We start from the raw sequence: 24,307 nt of genomic DNA, 5'->3' as shown, positions 1-24,307 counted from the left end.
CACAAAATATTATCAGTATTTATATTATACACAAGTGATATTCCCTTCTGATCCATCATTAAACTCATTAATTTAAAAATTAAAATAAAATTTAAGAGCCAAAATAAAATAATCAAAAATATGGCTCTAAAATAAACAGTGAAGCAAAATTCTAGGAACTGCAGAGGACATACAGAAATAATTTAGACTTTTATATTTCTACTTGCCTTAAAATTGATTTAATTCTAATAATACATTCAACATCCAGCTTCTTTTGAACTGTAATATCCCCATATTTGACATATCTAAAGCTTATTTACATTTTAGTTTTAATAAATTTAGCAGCAGTACTGCCAAAAACTTAGAACTAATCTCTGCTCAAAACCGAGTTCATCTGCAAACCCTGTTGGCAATAAAGTAGTATGGCTCAAGAAAAGAAATGGCTTAAAATTATCTTCCAATCACCCAGATATCTATCAACAAAATTTCTTTTAAAAAAAGGAAAGAACTTGATTGTCAAAATTGGGTTCTTCCTTTGTTGCACCATCTTACCTGCCCCATGATTACCACACCCAAGTCCTCCAGCTGGCTGGTCTGCAACTCATATGGAACCCAATTTGTGCTGGGGAGACTGAGCCAAAGCAGTGTGGAACCCACTGGCAAAGTCTGAAATGCTGCATTTCAAACACCACATATACTACATACTTGATCTTTAACTTCTAGTAGAATCTTATATGTTGGATTTCTTTGTATTTAATTGCTGCTGAACCTAAACAGCTGGCTCATTAATATCATAATTAAGATTTTCAATTTCATATTTACAACTACACGGAGGAGTTCTTTACTGATTCTGATTTACTAATTCTATCAAGGTTCCTTTTCAACCCAAAAAAGTTTTTTATTCTTAGTTCCCAAGATAATCCTTAAAAACACAGTCATTTATTAAAAACATAGCACCACTAGAAAAACAGTAATCACAATATTAAATAAAAAGACAGAATATTATTTACAAAGGAATATAGGTTTAGGAGGTAAATCTTAGATTTTGTTTTGAAAGTCAGAAGCCAGTGCTGCCAAATTAGGAAGAAAAGTTTCTAGGAAAAAAAACCCACCTAGAGAAAAAATTAGTGCTCTGATTTCCGAAAATTCAAGTACAGAAGAGCAAAGCCTTGTATTGAATTGTTAGAAGGCAAATTTTCTAAAAGCACAGAAGACTGAATCATAAAACCTTTGAATGCCCTTTCCAATACTTATCAGAGCCTGCGTCCTTGAATTTGCATCACCTGATCTCCAGGCAGTGGCTATCAGGCATGTGGAGGAAGGCAAACTCAATTATAAAAAAAATGAGAGAAGGAAACTGTGAAATCTAATCCAATGCCAGAGGAGCCCTTGGCAGAAAACACTGGTAACCAACGTTATTAAGATATAGCAGAAACCTTACCCAAGCTGCACAAAACAAGATGGATCATTTTAACTATTTAGAAGTGCTGAGGCATCTGCTGCCTTTCTACCTAAGGCAAAACCCAAACCACACATTCTGTGTGTTTGTGTGTGTGTGTAAATTATTCATACAGCTTCCCAAGCCTAAAATAATTGTAATTTTCTATATAAAAGTGTTCTATTTTAAAAAGGAAAGAAAGCAACCTAGCTTTCTAAAATACTGAGACTATAAACCCCAATACATCTAGTCAGTCTTCCTAGGAAGTACAGTATTTGTCCCACATCAAGTAAGAACTAGTTGTAACAAAGTTCAAGAAAATCCAAATATATATAACCCAGACAACAGATATTCATGGTGTTTAATGGGGAAAGGCTGTTTAACAAACATTAAACCTTAAATAGAAGACACTTTCCAAGATTTAAAAAGGAGAAAGATAGGGGGCGCCTAGCTGGCTCAATTGGTAGAGTATGCAACTGGCTCTTGGAATTCTAAGTTCCAGCCCCATGCTGTAACAGATTCTACACTCAAACTGCTGCACAAGTCTTTAAATACTCTCTGCTCTAAAAAGAAAGACTGAAACTGGGAAATCTACAGTCTAAAACAAAGGCCTTGACCTACACCAAAAGGCTGGCAAGTGAATATACATTAATATGTTTTACATTAAAACAAAATATTTAAGTTATTATGTACCATTTCTATCAGTTGGTTCCAATTTGGGTAAGAGAAAATGTTGTATCCTTTGATAATCAATTAAATCACTGAATGAGAACATCAGAAATAACGCTCAATAACAATTATTATTCCTCATACCAATCTATGAGAAATCCATAGACACATGATGTGAATTTATTCAGAGGTACTACTTAAGACCTTTAAAAATCTGAGAATGGGGCACCTGGGTAGCTCAGTGATTGAGGTCTGCCTTTGGCTCGAGTCGTGATCCTAGGGTTCTGGGAATGAGTTCCACATAGGGCTTCCCGCAGGGAACCTGCTTCTCCCTCTGCCTATGTCTTGTGTGTGTGTGTGTGTGTGTGTGTGTGTGTGTGTCTCACTCTCTCATGAATAAATTAAAAAAAAAAAACCTGAGAATGGGGGTGCCTAGCTCACTGGATAGAGCACATGACTCTTGATCAAAGGGTTGTGAGTTCAAGCACCACATTGGGTATAGAGATTACTTAGAAATAAAAGCTTTTTAAAAATGAATGAATTAATTAATGAAAAATAAAAACCTAAAAAGGAAGACATCCCTTGAGAGGATATAACGTGGCTTCAATTTGATATACAGCAAACCTTGTGATGATGACTCAACAAACTTTTACATGAGTACTCCAAATGAAGGCAAAGCTATCTATTCTCTATTTGTTAGCCTTTGAAATAATTAAAACTACTAAAAATATTTAAAGGTACTGTTTTAAAAATGTAGTTGCTCTTTGAAAAATTTACCTGAGTCAAGGAAAATAGAAATAACTAAATCACTAACAAACACGAAACTGAGTATTAATGAATGTTTACCCATGTTAGAATGAAGCCAAATATTCTTTCAATCACTGTGAAAATATTTTGTGCTTTTGCCATTACGTTCTAACACGGCAATGTAAACAATATAAATGATAATACTCTAAAAAAAAAAAACCCAAAACAGTAATATTCTAAACAATTTTATTATTTTAAAGAACTGAGGGAAAATATTTTGCCACTGAATAGACATGACAAGATATTTTAATCCAAAATGATTTGTCCATTTGACTTTCATAATTGTAAATTTGATAGCTGAGCAACAACAGTGGCACATTGTAAAAATAAGGTATTTCAAAGTACACTTCTAACACATGGTGCTCAATATACTATGAAGATTAAAATATCCTGTGCCCCATTTTTTATTGGTATGGATCAATAATATATGTGGCTAAGAACCTCCTGGATTAAGTCAGTATTTGAGATTCTCCTTTTCATGAAAACAAAATCAGAAATAAACACACACACAAAACAATGACTGACTAGAACACAACAGAAATATTTTTAAATTTCTAAAGTAAGTAGTGTCTATAGATTCTATATTAAACATGTGATATATATCTTTGTAAATAGGGGGGGAAATGTAGAGTATATTAAATATCCAAGTCATCAATTAACCAAAGAGATTATAATGGGGGTAGAAACAATAAAGGGAAGGACATCTCGTTTCTCCCCACTCTATTTCCCATCCCTATCATAAGCCACTATTTATGATAGATTATATAATATCCCTCAGTTGTATCTGAATGGTAAAATGATTAAAATTCACTAAATTAGAGGAAGTAAAAGACTATCTACTGTATTTAAATCAACCAGAGAACTAATAAATGTTTACTGAACAATTACCATGTAACAAATTCACAGATAGCTATTATGGAAATATAAAGATGAATACAGCAAAACCCTTCCATTTTGAGGAATAACAAAATGTTGTAAGAACATGCTAGAAAGTGAAAGCAAGTTTGGATGGGGGGAAGGACAAATATGGGAGGAAATCTTAGAATCATGGAAATGGTTTTGAAAAGCATTTAAAATAAGCCTCATAGGACCAACAAGATTTTAATGATAGGCAAAAATAATAAACCAAGCATTTTACTTTATAACAACCTTTACTATCTCCCAATTCTTCTAATTAACTATGGACAATGAAAAGAATTCTCTTTTATGAATATATGGTTCCATAATAAAGGATCTTAAAATTACTCATTGTTCAAGAAATAACAAAATTAGTTTAAGAATGGGTTAACAATTACCTAATAAAACTGGGGATACCAAAACTATTGTAATCTGGGCTATAAACATGAACCATACAGAAAACCATTCAAGTTACATCAAACATCTTAAAATCTGTTTAATGATTAAGGCCAAAAGAGGGGTGGGGAATGAAAACTTAAATTTACTTTCTGGACTCAAGAGATATTTGTAATGAACTAGCTGGCCATAGGTCAAAACTAATTCTTATGAGCTTGTAATGATTTTAAACGTATATATATTTAAAAACAAAGAGAATGTTAGAAGTAATTTACTTTTTCAGAAAATGTTGTTTTCCTATATTCAGAACAGATGAGCTATTGGCAAAAGTAATACTTTAGAAAACTGAATTCTATGATGAAGTAGTCACTTCATTTAATGAAGCAGAAATAGTTTTTTAAATAACATAAAGAATCTTATAGATTCTTTCATTTTTTTGCCAAATAGACAGGACTTTAAAATATATTCAGCCTAAATTCTGCAATTACTTAAAATCCTTTTTCAATAAATCTTTTCCAGATTCACTGAGCATTCCCTCCCCTGAATATTTACTGAGTCAATAAACCTCCACAAATTACTTTCTGGTAAGATCATTTTATGCATAACCAAAATGATGATTTTTATTTCAATTCTATGGTAAAAATGAGAAATTAGAAATCTATATACCACCGAGCAATTCTATTAACACCTATTCATTGTGTTGCATACCACAACGGATTTATTCAATAAAAACTAGTATTCAAATCAAATTATACTTCAAATGCACAATTTTTATTATGTGTGGCAATTGTTCTATAAAGTCATCACAAACAATAAATTAGTAAATAATGAACCAATCAATGCTCCTAGGGAATACATAGGGCTAGGTTCCTGCAAGCCCTGATGACATTTGCAGCAAGTAACCACAATGTAACCTTGTTTTAGGTGTGTCTCTGTTCAAGGACACCTTATTTAATATATACTGGTGATTCATTAACACTACCTTATAGCCAACAGCATTCACTCAAGCCTGAACAAAACTGAATACATATATTTTTTTTTCCTTTAGGTGAACTGCAGCCTTTTTGCATTTAGGAACACTAGACAGAACTTCAGCACTATGGCTGGGGGCTATTTATAACTGAAATCACCAACAAAAAGCACAAAAGTGCAAAGAACATGACACTAAACAGAGCACAAGAGGACACATCTTTACAGTATGAGAGCTGAAAACAAGGCTGCAAGAGTCACCTTGTGGGAAAGAGCGAATCCAAAGACTCAGATTTTTCACCATTCTGTGCATGTCCATAATGACCATGAAACTGTTGTAATGATTTTGAAATTATAAATAAATTTGAAATATCAGATATTCACATACACAGAATGCGCAAATAACAAGAACTGACAGTACAAAGAAAGCCTAATTAAATAAATCTCATGAGAAATACTTTAATACTTCAATCTAGTCAATTTTACAAATACAAGGGTTTACTTACTAGTTATCAAGGATGGGAAAAACTTTATGGCATTGTTTTTAAAAATTACCAAAAACAGCTCATTGGGTAGTCTAGAAGTTTTTTTTTTTTTTTTTTAAGATTTTATTTATTTATTCATGAGAGACACAGAGAGAGAGAGAGAGGCAGAGACACAGGCAGAGGGAGAAGCAGGCTCCATGCAGGGAACCCGACGTGGGACTTGATCCCGGGTCTCCAGGATCAGGCCCTGGACCAAAGGCAGGCACTAAACCACCGAACTACCCGGGCTGCCCTCTATAAATTTTCAGATAAAGATGGAAAAATTATTTAAAATTTACTGCCTAAAGAAATAAAATAATAAAATAAATAAAATGAAATGAAATGAAATAAAATAAAATAAAATAAAATAAAATAAAATAAAATAAAATAAAATAAAATAAAATAAAATAAAATTTTACTGCCTATTCTTTAAAAGTCATTAGGAGAAAAGCACTATAGAAAAATATAAAAAATTATAGCTTTAAGAACATAATTTCTTTTTTTTTTTTTTTGAAAGAACATGATTTCTTAGGAACTGTTTCTAATATCTTTCAGAGGAAAATCAGATAGGTTTACCCATTACTATTATACATCGAAAAGTTCATAAGGATGAAAGTATCCTGAAGTATTAAAGTATAAAATACAAAATGTGTAAGTTATGATACATGTTAAGCTAAAAAGGCATGAAAAGATTATCAGTGTAGACAATTAGAAATTGTCTAACATTAACAAATATATTCAAACAAAGTACCTCAGTGAAATTAAAAATAATTGACTTAAAATTCTCTCAATTCTAATTTAAACTTTACAATAAAGTTTAATTATAATGTTTGTTTAAGTTTAACATTATAACTATGTGTGTAAAAAAAATTACTATAATGTCTGTCAAATTCGCATTTCTACTGTTTATAACAAAATTTAGATACATGTAAACATCATCTATTCACTGGTACTCGAAATTTATATTACTGAAAATGAAAACAGCAAGATACATTAATTAAGACCAAAAGAGAATTTGGTCTCAAATCAAATAAAAGCTACCAACAATTTTTCCTTTTAAATTTCAAATGATGTTCACTATAGCACGGTTTTTGGCAGCAAAAAAAAAAAACTAGAAAAATTTGTTTTTTAATAGGGGATGTATTTAAATCATGGAATAGTATACACTCTTTTAACAAGAAATGAGCTAGAATGTATGAGTATGTATATATATACATACACACATACACTGTGTGTATGTGTGCATGCATAGCCTTCAATTAAAAATGTGAAACAAGATAGAGATGTCTCTATTGGAGGGAGAAAAGGCAAGTCATGGAATATGATGAAAATATGATTCCTTCTTGAAAAACAAGACATATAGTTTGTTTATATATGCATGCACACTAAACTACTAATGAGGAAAAGACTTTGACATTTCATTTTTTATAATGAGCACGTATATGTTTTATAAGCATACAATAGGTTCTTGACAAATGTTAGATTCCCTTATTAGAGCTATTTTAAAAATACAATAATGTGATATAAAATTCATGTTGTTTGAAAAGGATTCCTATAATCTTAATTTATCCAGGTAATTCTGTTAAATATAATTAAAAACAAACATTTCCCAATTCAAAGAATTTCAGTATGTTCTCAAAATTTAACACTAACCAATCCCCCAAACTGAAATGTTTACTGATTTATAAACAAGGGTCAGCAAACTTTTTCTGTAAAGGTGAGACAGCAAATATTTTAGGTCTTGCAGACAAACATAGTCTCTGCTACACATTATTCTTTTTGTTCTTGCCTTTGGTTTTTTTACAACCCTTTGGGAATATTAAAAACAAAATAAAAAAAAAAAGCCCAGGTTATTATAATTATTATTATTCACAAAAAACAGACAGCAGGCTGGAGTCGCCTTGCTGGCCACAGCTTGTCAACCACTAATTTACAACAATAAACCAGCACCTGGACATCACATATTTTAAATATGACAAAGGTATCAAGGATCACAATACTCAGTTTTATTCTATGTTAAATAAAGTAAGGTTAAAAAAAAAGGTAGTATTGGCAAAACTAAAATTACAAGTTGATTAATATAGTGAATTCTATTAATATGCTAAACATTAATCAAACAATGGTAAAACACAATTAATAAAATTTCATTCAAGTATTCATATTATAAAACCATGATCATGTGTGCACCTGCAAAGCACACATATCCACTTGAAAAAGTCAGCTGAAATTGAAATACTACACATCAAAGCTCAAATCCCTTTTTATAATAATTAAAACCATTTACTCATTTAAATAACCAAAACTAGTCAGTCATTTGTTTTAGATGTTATCAACCCTTGAATATTAAGAATTGAATTCTGAGGCTGGTAGTATTACTAGAATTAATTTTTTAATTTGTTAGAGTTATAATAAAAATATTAATAATTAAAAAATTACACTTTAAAGGTTTACATTCTTGGAAACTTTTTAATATTTACTGTGTCAGCAACCATCACTGGAAACTTGACTATACTTTTTTCTTTGCCTAAAAGACAGCTTTTACATATTTGATTTTGTCTAAAACTGAAAGATCCTTATTGTAATCTGAATGCTACTATCAAAGGAAAATTTCATTATGAATACTAAACTGGGTCAAATTGAAACTATCTCCCCATCCCACCCCCCTCAAGTAACCAAATAACCATTATAGAATAATCTTACCTAGACTGGTGGGTTTTATCAGTTCATCCAGTAAATCATAAAATGGTAATTTTTGAAGTTTTATATCCGGATGGACTGGGTGAAGAGCTGATGTAAGATGTGGGAGTTCCAGTTCATGTTTAGGTCCCAGAAGAGAAACAGGGAGTAACGGTGATGATGCAGGGTGACCATCGTAAGTGAGCTGTGGAATGGTAGATGGAGACAAAGTTGCTGGCATAGGACTTGAATGGACATTGGGGATGGACAAGTCCGCGGGCGTCATGATTTTCTGGGGGAACCTCCGCCTATAGAGTTCTTTAATTTTCATTTGCACAGCAGGACTGCAGCCAGCCTTTAGCAAATGCAGGGCTTTTGTGAGAAGTTCGTGTTTGCGTCCGTGCTTGTTTCTCCCAGCGTAGCCCAACAGTACTTGGAGTTCAGAAACTCTAAGGCTCATAACCATTTGCTTAGAGACAAAACAAAATGTAAAATGTTAGTATTCCAATAACATATTACAATTAAACAGTATAAATTACAATTAATACTTTGTTATAACCCTTTCTCCTCATGGTTTGTTCAGTTACAGCCAATTCTAGTTATTTCCAACTTCAAATAAGTAACCAAGAAAATTTAATACTCATAAATTCAGTGACGTCTACCCAGGGTTATGAAAGATGTAAGATGACATATACACCGGGTAGAACCACATCTCACCTCATTCCACCACTGTTTTGAGACAATTATCAGCTATTAATCAAGCACTTACTGAGTCTCCAGGAGAGTGCTGTGTGCTATGTGGATGGCAAAATAGAATGATGAGCCCTCAAGAATATTTGTTTTCTTGGAGGGAAAGTCTATAACTATACGTTAAACATATAAATAGCCTACCTCAAACACCAGATGCAAGCAGGATATAAATAACATACTATCACAGGGCACCTGGATGACTCGGTTGAGCGTCAATCCTCAGTTCAGGTCATGATCTCGGGGTCCTGGGATCGAACCCCACGTTGGGCTTCCTGCTCAGCCGGTAGACTGCTTCTCCCTTTTTCCCTCTTCCTCTGCACCTCCCGTCCACCACCACTTCCCATGCACACCTGCTCTCTTTCTCAAGTAAATAAAATCTAAAAAAAAATTGGTATTACATTATATGCTGACCCTGAATTTGTACAACTTAAAAACTACATATCCTTTTTGACCCATTATTTACCAGATATACTTGGTATTTTCATATGGGTTGACCCTTAATCTATATTATCTCCACAAGGTGTTATACCCTTCTTTCTTTACACATGAAGAAACTTTACAGTTAAGAAAGGTCAAACAACTTACCTAAGGCCACAGAGCTACTAAGTAGCAATCAGGATTCAAATCCAGATATGTATGATTCTAAAGCCCATGCTCTTTTCACTAAACCTTTAGGAAAGGTTTTAGGAAAAGGACAAAGCTGCAAACAATATTGACTCTCTCCACTGGCAAGGCCACTGCTAAAAAGTCTAGGAATTCAATCCACATGCCATAATGTAGAAGGTCGTAATAATGAAATCTATTTAACTTTGTTTAACTCTTTGTTCCCAAACCTGTTTGGTCACTGTTTCTCCTTTTTCTCCAATTACTAAGAGACTACCAAAAAGAAATGCCCATGTATACAAATCCTCTCATTTTAAAGTGGAAGAAAATGGAATCCAGAGAGAAGAAAGGTTCTTACCCAAGATCATATAGTAGTAACAGTACGATCCTCACTTGACCACCACTGACAGGGAGGTGTTAGAGTAGAAGACACATATAAGTTTACCACGGGCTCTCTATTTCCCCAACTGTTTTATCCCTCACCTCATACCAAATAGCAATACACAAAAGATAAAATGCCTTTCCTAATTCACTGCCACTCCTTGAGAGGCCACCCTACCTCAGCCAATCCTCTGGAAGCTCTTGAGAGAGTGCATAACAAGTAAAAAAATCAAATAGAAAACAGGGTATAAAGAGCTTTATGTACAATATAGCTAGTAATCAAACATATATGAGCCCTTCCCCTACTTCTCTGGCCTGAAAAATACTGTATTTCTTCAAATTCTAGCTTTTGTCAGCCTTAGTCTATTAGGCCTGGCAACATTAATGACTCTTTTCTCACTACTTTTACTAGCCATTTTTCATATCTTTATTTAGCACTTGTCTTGCTTTATTACAATTTTCTATTTGCACAAGCAATTCCATGACCAGTATGAGGTCTTCTAAGTCACAAGCTAATGTCACCCTCAGCATCTAACACTAGGGCCTGACAACAGTACAAACTCATCAAATACCTAGGCAATAAATAAATAAATGAATGAAAAAAAACAAAATAAACAAGGCAGTCACACCAGAAGAAAGGGTGGAGTAGAATCTACAATGGTGAAGTCATATATATAACTACAATACAAATGCAAATGAACTCCCAAACTCTTATGTTCTATATAAGGCACGCAAAGAAATACTATAGGCCTTAAAAATAAAGTCTACCCTAAATCCTACAAATGTTTCCCTTTTTTAGATATGATCAGAAATAATTACTAACTATAATGAGAGCAGGATATCAATTTCTCCCTACTCTCCAAAATGTCCTAAGAGTACAAAATAGTTTTAAAGATTTTTATGACTTATTTTAAAAGGAACCAGCACTTCAACTGAAAAGTAATAAGCATTAATAAGTAAGCTTCTGCTTTTGTAGAAATAACAGAATTTTATGCTACTGAGATTATCTGTTAAAAAAATTTTAGGTTGGGATTGGTCAAATGTACCTCATTTTTATACAGAAAGTAGTATAAATTTTAGAAAGAGAAGAACGTCTTTCTACTTCAACTGCATTCACCTAGGTCAAACACAAACCTGAAACTCAGGGATCATCACAGTCTTTTCAGTGATGACAGTTTTTGTCCTTACTCTATGGGTGTTAAGGATTTAAATGCAGCATAGATGTATTATCATCTTACTTACATGAAGAACACATTGTCAATTCACCTAAAATCTCTTGCTTGATGGCCAAAAGAAAAAAATTGATGACATAAAGTATAACTTTTTACTTATACTTTACTTTTTACCTTTTTTTACAGGATGTGTAATTAATCATAATTATGAGGCAGATACTGTCCTCATTCTACAGATAGGGAACCTGAGGCCTAGGCAAATTTAAAAATTTGTTGAATATTGTATAAATACTCCAAATGTTGTGCTCTTACACTGATACCATCTTTTAGAGGAAACAAACCACATGCCTTTCAATTAGGAAAGAGAAACACCTTTTAAAAGACTAATTGATTTAACATTCAATCTCCATTTCAAGCTTCAATATTTTGGCTTTACAAAAATTGGTTCAGATAAGAAAAGAATGCATCTGGATTCAAATTAACCACTGCAGCTTAAAATCAGGTTTAGTGAAAGACGGGGTTCTATCCATTACTATTATTGGAGCAGCTGCTGCATACTCTTAAGGACTGTAATAAGCATGCAGTACTTTAAAAAAAATAAAATAAAAGGGGGCGGGAAACACAAACATCTGAAGTATCACTCAACCGAAAGGCTTCAGAGAAGCATGGAGCAATCAATTCACAATGCAAAGTGTTGACAACACAGAGGAAAACTAAACACTCACATCTAAGATGTTAAAACGCGATATATTTTAATCTGTCATGTGTTTAAAAATCTCCATTTGTTAGCACTACAACAAAATGAATATTTATAACTAAGGATAACATCAACCACTGCTACTGCTAGAAATCATTACCTCCTCAAATAGCATTCTGCTGACTCTACATCCCCAAATGATAGTTGTCAGAACCCTAGGAAATTCAGAATGTCTGAGAAATGTACATACTCTGTACAGAAAGCATTCTGTGAGGGGCATCTTTTTAAAATTATTTTTTTTTTAATCAAGCAGACATGCACACAGTTTAAAAACTCAAATAGTAAAAAAAAAAAAAAAAAAAAAAAGACTCAAATAGTGTGAGGAGAAAACAGATGTCCCTTGCCCTATTCCCACTTTTCACATCCCTGAGGCAATCTCTTTCAAGTTTTTCTGGCAATTTCTTCTGGCATTTTTCACTATATTCTATACAGCAGGTCTATGTTCTTAAAAATTTTCCTTCTAGGAAAAAATTAACTTATTATAAACAATAACTTAGGTTTAGCTCTGTGATACCTCTACCCCTATGTTCCCATTATAAGTTTTGGTTGAACTAATTGTTTACATTATTACTATGGCTGTAAATAATATTCACAGTTGAGCCAAAGTACATCATGATTACTCTTCCTTTTCGGTGGGAACTTGGCTTTCCTTAGTTAAAAACTGCACCATTTGTGCATTTGCTTTGTTTTCTAGGTTAACCAATTCATCTGCAAACTGATAATAAGTTTCCTTTCAACATACTCAAATACATCAGGTAAATATGTTTTCAACATACTCAAATACATCAGGTAAATATGTTTTCATTTCTTTCTTAAAAACATGCCTTCTGTATCCCTCTATCAAGTTCCAATTTAGACTGCTTACTCTAAACCTGGTACACAACTATAGTCATATAATTTCTCTTCAACTTATCTTGGTAATTTCCCTTTGTCTCTTCCATATTGGATCCATTTCATTGATCTCACCTTTTCCTTTTAGTTTTCTCTTTTTAGTAAAGTATTTCTTCCACTAGCTTCCTAAGAAGGAACTGAAAGCTATGGTTTATTCTTTGCATTGGCCAAAAACATATTCATTTACTCACACTTAATAATTGAGTTTGGCTCAGTATATGAATTCTAGACAGGAAAGCAGGTTCCGTCAGAATTTTAACAACCTTTCCTCATTGTCTTCTGGCTTCTGGTGTTGCTGTTAAGAAGCTTGGAATCATCCTGATTCCCAATCCTTCACAGTTGCCTATATATCCCCCTAAGGAAGCTTATAGAAGCTTCTTGGGACACCTGGATGGCTCAGTGAAGCGAATGACTTTGGCTCAGGTCATGATCTCAGGGTCCTGGAATCCAGCCCTGTGTCATGCTCTGTGCTCTGCAGGGAGTCTGCTTCTCCTTCTCCCTCTGCTCATGCACACGCGCTCTCGCTCTCTCTCTCATATAAATAAATGAAATACTTTTAAAAAGGAAAAAAAGCTTCCTTCTACATGCTCTGCAATTTTGCAATGTTGCATCTTGGGGCTGGGTTTTTCCATGGGGTTTGTTTTTGCTTTCATTGTATGGATTGGAAATTACCGAGTCTTAAATTTAGAGATGCATGTCCTTCCATCCTGGGAGGTTTTCTTACTTCATCTTTTTTCTAGTCTCTTTCTTGTGTGCCTATTATTTAGGTACTAGCCTTCCTGGAGCAATTCTCCAATTTTACTTTACTCTGTTTTTATTTTTGTTTTTCCTTGCATTTTACATCTCTTGCATTTAGTGCTATTTTCTGAGAGATTTCCTCAACTTGATCTTCTAACGCTTCTATTAAAAATTTCATTCCCGGGGCGGCCTGGATGGCTCAGTGGTTTAGCACTGCCTTCGGCCTAGGGCCTGATCCTGGAGACCCAGGATTGAGTCCCACCTCAGGCTCCCTGCATGGAGCCTGCTTCTCCCTCTGCCTGTGTCTTTGCCCCCCTCCTTCTCTCTCTCTCTCTCATTAATAATAAAAATCTTTTAAAAAAAATTTTTTTCATTCCTATGAGCTCTGTTCTGTTTGTTCCATGCCTTTTTTCTTTGCTTTTCCCACTATATTTTGCTCTTATTTTTCATGAATGGAGCATCTTATTTTCTCTCTGGTGATATAAATAAATAGAGTGTTTGACATTGTTATTTTCTTCTGCTGCCCACATGGTCTCTGGAACCTCTAGGTTCTTTTTCATTATCAGCTTTGGTCTGTCTTTCATGCCTGATGTTTTCCTCAAATGACAGTGGATTGCTAGCTGTACATTTTTATTTAAGAGTATAATACTAAAAACATGATCAAATGATCTGTGTGAGTGAGTAGACTCAGGTACTCCATTCTAGGAAGAGCAGGCAGGAATTTGGCTGTTTTGAGGATTCTTTTTTTCCTTTTATCTCATCACTCTTGATAGAGGAATCCTCCAATGTTCTGCTTTGGCAGTATAGGACTGGCTTCCAATGTTCTCAGGATAATGAGGAGGAAGGAAGGGGAAGTTCTCAGGATTCAAAAAATAAGACATTTCAACTTAATCCCCTTTTAAGATATGTAAAATTTTACACACACGAGCCTATGAGAACACCTATGCCAACTACAGAAGCAGGGACCACATTCTGATAAAGATAAATACCAACAATATTTAGTACTACAGACAGACTTTTTTTATAATTAAAAAAATTTCCAGTATTATTGTTTTTTAGTTATGACCCCACATTATTAAAGGTCATACATAAATTGTGAATAAGAATTAAGTACTTCCTGTTGAGCAACATAATTACTTTCATTCACACATCCCAATGCAACAGTTTAGAAGATTAGTTACAATAAAGCAGACTCTATATTATGAATCTTTATCTGGTATCAATTCATAACCAATAGTAAACCAAAATGAATTCTGAACACAGGCAAATTAGGCATTTAACGACATTATATTTCATGTATACTTTTGCTTTCTATCTATAACAGCAATCATCAAAAATTCTATAATTGCATAAATTAAAGCCTGTATAGTACAACAAAAATATATTATTATTTTTAAAGTCAGATGCTTCATCTAATGAAAGTGACTTCTGCATCATTTCTAATTCTCTCCATTCAAAATAGTTAATAAGCAGCTATATTAGTAATCGGTCAACAATGCCCAGTTCAACCAGAAAACCTAGTTAGACAGTTTCTACTAAAGCAGCAAATCAGGATGGTTATCTCTATAATCTTGTTCAACCCAATTTCTCATTTTGTATTTATTTCTCAATATAAGATAACTGAAAAGTGACCTCGAGGGCCTATTCCTCTAGTTGATCTTCTCCATTTTCTCCTGGTCTCTATTCCATCATACCAGCTGCATTTAGTCCCACCTAATGACAAAATATGGAGATCATGCTCTCCTTTAAGCAAAGTACAAGCTTAGTACTGTTAGATTGGTGTAACATGGCTTTAATTTCTGACAGATAATTTAAACATCATTCCCAGTTAGGCACTACCACATTTCATGAAACATATGGATGTGTCCTTCAAAAGGCTCCTTCCAGATGACAACCTGGATATTAAAAATAATAAACCTAACTCAGAACATTTTAAAATTTGAATATTTTTTCTAATAAAAAAAAACAAAGTTTAGAGTGTAAAATTCTAACACATTGCCAAACTTCTTGGGCAGAGGTAGGAAAAGTATGACTCTTATTTAAGTATAAGGCTGTTCTGGGGATCCCTGGGTGGCACAGCGGTTTGGCGCCTGCCTTTGGCCCAGGGCGCGATCCTGGAGACCCAGGATCGAATCCCATGTCGGGCTCCCGGTGCATGGAGCCTGCTTCTCCCTCTGCCTGTGTCTCTGCCTCTCTCTCTCTCTCTCTCTCTCTGTGTGACTATCATAAAAAAAAAAAAAAGGCTGTTCTGCACACAGATGTTCAATAAATGCTTTCTGGATCAATGCACAGCTCCTAAATGAGTATGAAGAAAAAGGGAATACAGGAACAATGAACACATAGAGAGAAGTTAGTCTTCAGAGACAGACATGCATAATTATCATATTAATTCGATTCTCAAAACTTACTGAACACCTACAATGTGCTATGTATAATATCAGTATATATAGAATTTGGATTCCAGTACCAACTTGATCACTAATTTACTGAATCGCAATCTTTCACAAGGTACGTTTTCTCACTTCAAAAAATGAGAGATTAACTAGAGGTTTTCCAAGGCTCCTTTAAAATTCCAAAATTCTGTAATGTTATAACTCTATTAAATGAAATCTTTATTCTCATCCTTCTACTCTCCCATAGTTAAGGAAACAGAAACAATCTGTATAGTCAGTGAATCTAGGTTAGTAAGATTTTCAATCAAAATTCTGAGTGTCATTTACATGAACTGACAGAATTAAAATAATGATAAATCTAATATATGTTTAATGCTTACAATATGCCAATCACATACTAATTATAGTAAACATAATTAACTTATTTAACTCTCACATGAACCCAAGAAGACAGACCATTATTATTCTCATTGCATGAACAAGAAAACTGATACTAAACCTGAAGTCAAACATTTAAATAAGTGATGGAGACAGGGCTCAAACCTGACCTGACTCCAGAGCCTAAGCTCATGAACACTAACCAACAGAAGTGTCTTATCACAAATCTCAGCCAGAGCAGAATATGTGTTACACTGGGACATGGGGCATTAAATGACATAAGGAACTTAAACTACACAGAGTAAACAAGCATATTTGGGAGCAGTAAAAATGTCAAAAAAAAAAAAAACAGTGTTTAAAGCTATCCCAGTAGCTGCCTTTGGAACAGATGAAACAAAAAAGACTAAGAAATAAGATCTCTAGCTAAAATACAGAGCAACAAGAATTATTTACGTACATATAAGGCAAGAAGGAAATGTGACAGTCAACACAGAAGAGACAGGACTAAGAAATATTGCAAAGAAAAACTGCAGGTCACATGCAATATTCCAGCTACAGGTGCCTCTTTTCACAATTAATACCAGACGTGATCATGAAAACAATCACTATTCACTTTTCAAATAAAATCTAGCACTTGAAAATAATAAGCAGGGCTTGAAGAAATTTTAATTTTGTCAAATTATAAAAGATTGAGGATTCTTTTCCAAACTCCCCCAACAAAAGCAAGCAAAACACTTCAAGTGCAATTGGTAAATACCATCTCATCTAATTTAAGTTTCAAACAAAATGAGAAACTATGAAAGAAACTGTGTATTTTATTTGAGAGAAAGGTAAGAAGACTAAAAGGAGGAAAAGACAAGTATGAACAAAACAAAAACTGAGGGGGGAAATGCATTCTATATTAAAAAGTCTTTAAATCATAGCCTTCTAAGTCCCAGAAAAGAGATTAAGGTAAAGCCCTTGAGGGAAACTATCAAGGAAACTATTTCAGAGTAACAGGTGTAACCTACTCAAAGTTACAGAGCTAGCAAGTAATGGAGCCCAACTCAAAAGTCAGATGCCAAAGTCCACACAATGCTGCAGAGTACTGACAATGACAGACAGACACTATCAGATAACTGGAAAATGATAGTTTTTGGAAATAGGAGAATCAGAACATCAAATAAAACTTTAGAAATCTTCTAATCCAACTCTTCATCTAATAATACAGTTTTACTATAACCTCCTTAACTGATGGTCTCCCAGCCTCTGCTGAAACTCTTCTGAGACTTCAAAACCTATTAATCTTAAAGCAACCTACCTTACTGAAAAGCTCTATGAATCAAAATTTTCCTTTGACTCCAACCAATGGTTCTATAAGTTTGTCCTATTGGTGTTCTACAGAGTCTATTTTTTAAAGGTGCTAAGAGGATTATTTTCCTTCAACAGGCTTGGTTTCTAGACCTCTTCCCACCCTGATCATTGTTCTCTGGAGCATTTAGCAGTCCGCTGTACTCAGAGCGATTGAAATAATCCAAGTAACAGCCTAATCTTGAATATAGCAATATTACCTCTCTTACTATGAGCACGGCATTTCTACCAATGTAACCTAATAAGGCATTTGCAGTTTAGGCTGACTGGTTTATTTTACCTGCACAAGGGGAAGGATGTGGTATGTATTATGTTTTTGTTTCAGCGATGAAGGGGAGTTGCATCCACATCATAGTTACTCATACTAAGCTTAAAGTTCACTAAAACCTTTATTCGATTTTTTTGTTTTACGTGAACTGCTTTTACGTTAAACCTCCTCATGCTTTAATACAAATTTTTTAAATCTAAAAGTAGAACTTCATATTAGGTGCTGTTAAACCTCACTTTTTTCCCAATTCATCATTCCAGCCTTTCAAAACCCCTCTGACAAACCGTCGTCTCCACCCTCTATTGCAGCATATACATGGTGTTATAAATTATTGATTTTCTGGTCTATGTCCTCCCCTATATTTTGAGCTTTTCAAAGACAAGCACTTATCTCTGTACCACCTATGTTAAATATTGTACATGACACTTATAAGTGCCCAGGAGATGATAAACTAACTCCCTTTGATTCTGTCGTCTAACATACTCTTCCCAGGGCCATCTACAAAACCAGAAATAATCATTCAGGCCATTCTTTAAACCTGGGATATAACAGGGTCAAGACTACAGAGCCCTGTGGCACATCATGAGATTCCCCTTCAGATAACAATAAAGTTTAAGGTTACAAATAACATTACTAAACTACTTAGGATGCAGATGACTATTTTTCTCCAATATTCCCCAATCTTAAGGTTATTATTCAATACACTCTGTCCAGGGTGTCCAAGAAAAATAATTAAAGTTATCATATTTCAATCCTGATTTATAGACTTGCTTTTCAGAGAAAAATAAGCTTAGAAAACATGTCCACAAATGTTCTAAAAGCCTTGGGTGGGGAGGGAAAGGGAGGAGATCGGGGTGAAAATTAAGACTCTGCCTTCTGCTTAGGTCATGATCCCAGAGGCCTGGGATCAAACCTGTGTAGGGCTTCCTGCTCAGCGAGGAGTCAGCTTCTCCCTCTCCCTCTGCCCCTGCCCCCATCCCCTGTTCCTGCACTCGCTCTCTCTTCTCTCAAATAAATAAAATCTTAAAAAAAAAAAAAAAAAAAAAAGCCTTGGGAATGAGATGCCTGGCTGGCTCAGTGAGAAGAGCATGTGGCTCTTGATCTTGGAGTCGAGTTCTGAGCACTATGGTGGGTGCAGAGATTACTTAAATAAACTTAAAAAATTTTTTTAAATCAAAGCCCTGGTAATGAGTCCTCAAAAACTACAGGGAAATATTAAAAAGAAAAAAATAGGCTGGAGGAAAATGCTGTTCAAGTCTTACAGTGACAGCCTGCCTAAGGTTTGGGGGGTAAGGGGCAGAGAGAGAGATCTTACACAGGTCCCAAATCCAGTGCAGAGACTGACAAGAGGCTCAATCTCATAACCCTGAGATCATGACCTGAGGTGAAATCAAGGGTCGGACACTTAACCAACTGAGATATTCCAAAATTTATTTTTTTTAAGATTTTATTTATTCATGAGAGACACAGAAAGAGAGAGAGAGAGACAGAGACACAGGCAGAGAAAGAAGCAGGCTCCATGCAGGGAGCCTGATGTAGAACTCGATCCCCGGTCTCCAGGATTAGGCCCTGGGCTGAAGGTGGCACTAAACCTCTGAGCCACCCAGGCTGCCCAAGACAAATTATTAAAAACATTAAAGCAGTCCATAAAAGATGTTTAAATTTTTAAAAGGGACTTAAAAAAATTATTCCAGGTCTCAACTATGAGAATTTCTCTCTATTCCTGACTCTATCTTCACTCAGACCAGTCTTTCTGGAACACCTCATCCATCTTATAATTTCAAAATGCCATCACTAGCTTGGGTGGCTCAGTCAGTTAAGCATCTGCCTTCTGCTCAGGTCATGATCCCAGTGTCCTGGAATAGAGATCCACATCCACATCAGGCTCCCTGCTCAGTGGGGAGTTGGCTTCTCCCTCTCCCTCTATCTGCCACACCCCCTGCTTGTACTCTCTGCCTTTGTCTCTACCTGTCTGTCATGAATAAATAAATAAAATCTCTAAAAAAAAACAAAAAAAGAAAGAAAAGAAAATCCTCTCCATCTCTCAAAGGATTCTTAAACTGGGTTCTACAGAGACCCCTACAGATGTCTTCCCTTCTAATCCTCGTACTACTTACTGGTGATATTATTTCTATAAAACCAATGCCCAAAAGAAAGATAATATAAGCTCCAAATTCAAGCTACATATGTAATTTAAAATTTTCTACTAACTATACTTTTTAAAAGTATAAAGAAACACGTAAAATAATATATTTTACTTAGCCCCATATATCCAAAATATTATCATTCCAATATGTAAGCAATATAAAAATTGAGATGTTTTCCATCCCCCTTTTCACACAATGTCTTCAAAATTCATTATATATCTGCACTTCCAGTACACCTCAATTCAGACGACACATTTCAAATGCTCAAGAGCCACATTCTGACTAGTGGCTGTAGTACTGGACAGTGCCGATCTAGAACAATATCCCTGTCATTCACTGAAGGTTTTAGCACCTACTTCAACTATCCAAACTCCAACCCAATACCTTCAACTATATTTAACTTTTTATCATTACTCTCCACCCTCAGCCACTCATTCCTGTGGCCACACCTTGGATCTCTCTACAAAACCTGCACCACCTCCAAAATCACTAATTCAAACACTAAACACAGAGCACCTGGGTGGCTCAGTCGTTTAAGTGTCTGCCTTCAGCTCAGGTCATGATGCTGGGGTCCTGGGATCAAGTCCCGTATCTGGCTCTATGCTCTGCGGAGGGCTTGCTGCTGCTGTTTTTTTTTGTTTTGTTTTGTTTTTTTAAGATCTTATTTATTTATTCATGGGAGACACACAGAGAGAGAGGCAGAGACATAGGTAGAGGAAGAAGCCTGCTTCTCCCTCTCTCTGCCCTACCGTTGCCCATGCTCTCTTGCTCTCTCTCAAATAAATAAAATCTTAAAAAAAAAAAAACACTAAATCCTCCAACTATCACCTCCTATTCTTGCTTAAGTACCTCCACTGCAACAATTCAAGATCATAAATATCTCCAATTCATTGATGTTATCACTCTCTATTCATCTGCCCCCTTACATCCAGCTTAGAGAGTCCACAGCCCATCATTAAACTTTCTTTGCAAAATTCCCTTTCCCCTCTATACCTGGCACATTCAACTGGTTCCAACTTTACAACACAGGCAGACAGGCAGATACACAGGTAAACAGATGTTACTATACATCCATAATCATCAATTTCAATGGACACAGGCATCTCACTAAATTTTCCAGTAAGCCAGCAATCAAACTTCCCATGATAATTACTTCAATCTTTTCCTTGCTATTCCCACATCTCTTTCCTCCAAAACTACCTTTAATAAGCATAAAGCAAATAACTACTCAACTTTCTACAACAAAGTATTCAACACATTATTATTTGTTATTTTAAAAAAAAATTCCAGGGCAGCCCCAGTGGCGCAGCAGTTTGGCGCTGACTGCAGCCTGGGGTGTGATCCTGGAGACCCGGGATCGAGTCCCACATCGGGCTCCCTGCATGGAACCTGCTTCTCCCTCTGTCTGTGTCTCTGCCTCTCTCTCTCTCTGTGTCTATGAATAAATAAATAAAATCTTTAAAAAAAAAAATTCCAGAGGTACCTGGGTGGCTCGTTTGGTTAAGCCTCAGACTCTTGGGATTCTCAGTTTCACCCCAGGTCATGATCTCAGGGTGATGAGATGAGGCCCATATTGGATACCACAGAGTTTGCTTCTCTCCTCTTCTGCTGCCCCGCCCCCTGCTGGAGCTTACTCTCTCAATAATAAATTTAAAAAAAAAAAAATCTTCCAAAATTTAAAAACAGCATTTTTTGCTAATTATAAAAATGTGTTCTTTATAAAAATTAAGATATAGAAAGGTGCAAGAGAACCAACCTACATTTCATGTATTTAACTGGAATACTAGAATGTAAGACTCAACCTACTTCACTCCCAAATAATGACTGAGCATCTAACACAGTATCTGGCATACAAACCAGCCCTCATTTTTATTAATGGAATGAGATCCTTGCCTTAAGCAATTGGGGTATGGAAGGCCAAACTCGAAACAGGGAGAAGGACAAGAAAGACGACAGTGCTTATTTGTTTTCAAGATTTGGCACAAGATATATATATAGCACAGAAAAAGGAATATTTATTTTAAATAAAACTTTTTTAAATGTATCAAACAAAATAATGGGGAAAATGTATTAAGTGTAACACAGACTTCAATGGTTCATGCTTCCACAAAAAGCTAGACTTTTCTCACCACTTCAATTCAACTTCCTCATGGATTACAGCATGAACAGATATAAAGCTAAGCACTTTTCAAGATTTAACCAAGTGTCAATCACTGTGGCATTAACTTAAGTCCCTTTATCTTCCCCAAACAACATTAGGCATAATTGCTAGATTCTAATGGCATATATATTTACCACAGTTATGCATGTTTTCAAAATGAGGTCTCCAAAACTTTCCTCTCCACCTCCACCTATGGAATTCTCCTCTTCAAAGAATGCTATATCAAATTTGGAAAACTTGTAAGACTACCACATAACTAGATAGTTTAATTAAAGCAACAGCTTAAAAACAACCTTACAAGGTAAATAATATACATAACTAATATTTCATCACCAGTTTTTATTTTAAAAGCAACCTATTAATACAAATTACTTAAAAGGAACTACAAAGGAAAACAGGATGAGTGTGCACAAATAAAGGCCTCCAACTTTTGGAATATTCTATTTAGTTCGATGTTTTATTAGTTCTGTAAGTTATACATTCCTCAAAGTTATACATATTATTTTGGTATATACATTCTCTTTAAAGCAACCTAGCTTTCTCTCATAAAAGAACACAATTTCTACTATCATTTGATATACATCTTCATTCAACACTGGCAACTATTTAAGAATTAACTATATTAATATAGTTCATATTATAAGCTTCACAGAGTTTACAATGTCCACCAGTTAAATACAAACTGACCATACAAACATCTACCATATTCCTTCCCTAACAGGAAACAAAATGACAGTAAAAGAAGAAAAAAAGAAAAGTCACAAGCACAAAGCACAAAAGACAATAATCAACTGGTCTAAAAAAAAAGTAGGGGCGCCTCGGTGACTCAGTCAGTTAAGCATCTGACTCTTGATCTCAGCTCAGGTCTTGATCTCAGGGTCATGAGTCCAAGCCCCATGCTGGGCTCCACGGTGGGCATGGAGCCTACTTAAAAAAGTACATTAATTTAAAAAAAAATGTAAAGGCACAGGTCCAGTCCTCTGACAAGAGAAAACAGAAAATAGGGATCCCTGGGTGGCGCAGCGGTTTGGCGCCTGCCATTGACCCAGGGCGCGATCCTGGGGACCCGGGATCGAATCCCACGTCAGGCTCCCGGTGCATGGAGCCTGCTTCTCCCTCTGCCTCTCTCTCTCTCTCTCTCTCTCTGTGTGACTATCATAAATAAATAAAAATTAAAAAAAAAAGAAACCTTAAAAAAAAAAAGAGAGAAAACAGAAAATAAAAGGGAGAATATTACTAAAGGATTAGTTACAAAACAATTTCCTAGAAGAACAGGTGTCTCCAGATTGTGCCATCAAGTACCTTAGCACAATGACTAAAATATACCCATATGAAGGCATTTCATCATGAAGTTTGAGCACACCAGGAATAAAGATCCTAAAACCTCCAGACAGGTCGCATGTAAAGGTTCAAGAATGAAATGGCACACTGTACCATGTACAATGCGGAACTCATCTTTATGTTACAAAAGGCAAAGATATACAATAGAAAATGTCTGTTCTGTCCAAAATTCTAGAATACTTTAAATTGTCTAGTTTTCATTCAAGAGAAAAAAACTAGCCCTTAGAGAAAATTTTCTGAAAAGCTAAAATTTGTCAAAGATCTAACAGTAAACTTTCAGTAAGATCATTATTAAAGTTCAACCTTAACTTTATTTAAAGTGCATTACTCCTAATAGATTTTGGTTAATTTAGCCTGGCAAAATACTAATCTAAAAATGAAAGATCCTTTTTTAAAACCATGGATCAGGCAAGAAGGGAGGTGGGCAGGGGCCAGGCATCTGGGATAGGAAGGACAGAAAAATCTCAGAACAAAAGACTATTCTAGCATGTTTTTCAAAAGAGTTAAGTTATGGTAAAATTTTTTTTTTTACCAATCTAAAGTATTCTAATGTGAAAGTTGAGGAGAAATAATCTTAAATATAATAATTCAGAAATATAAGGTTTCAAAATTAAACTGTACA

General features: G+C 34.8%; 1 protein-coding gene across 6 annotated transcripts in view; it reads right to left on the bottom strand.

The window, feature by feature from the left end:
- PIAS1 (protein inhibitor of activated STAT 1) overlaps nt 1-24,307 on the bottom strand; it is a 115,623-nt gene that overhangs the window by 75,595 nt on the left and 15,721 nt on the right. For 4 of the 6 annotated variants that reach the window (XM_077881632.1, XM_077881638.1, XM_077881636.1 and 1 more), the window contains one exon: nt 8,380-8,824. In XM_077881632.1, the coding sequence (XP_077737758.1) occupies nt 8,380-8,824 (445 nt within the window). Of the gene's footprint in view, nt 1-8,379; nt 8,825-9,246; nt 9,417-12,984; nt 13,114-24,307 lie in introns of those variants that run through there. The other 2 variants (XM_077881637.1, XM_077881633.1) reach the window with 2 other exon arrangements.

The sequence above is a fragment of the Canis aureus genome, chromosome 32 (assembly GCF_053574225.1).
Source record: "Canis aureus isolate CA01 chromosome 32, VMU_Caureus_v.1.0, whole genome shotgun sequence".
NCBI classification, from domain to species: Eukaryota; Metazoa; Chordata; class Mammalia; order Carnivora; family Canidae; genus Canis; species Canis aureus.
This window is presented reverse-complemented; position numbering and strand designations above follow the sequence as displayed.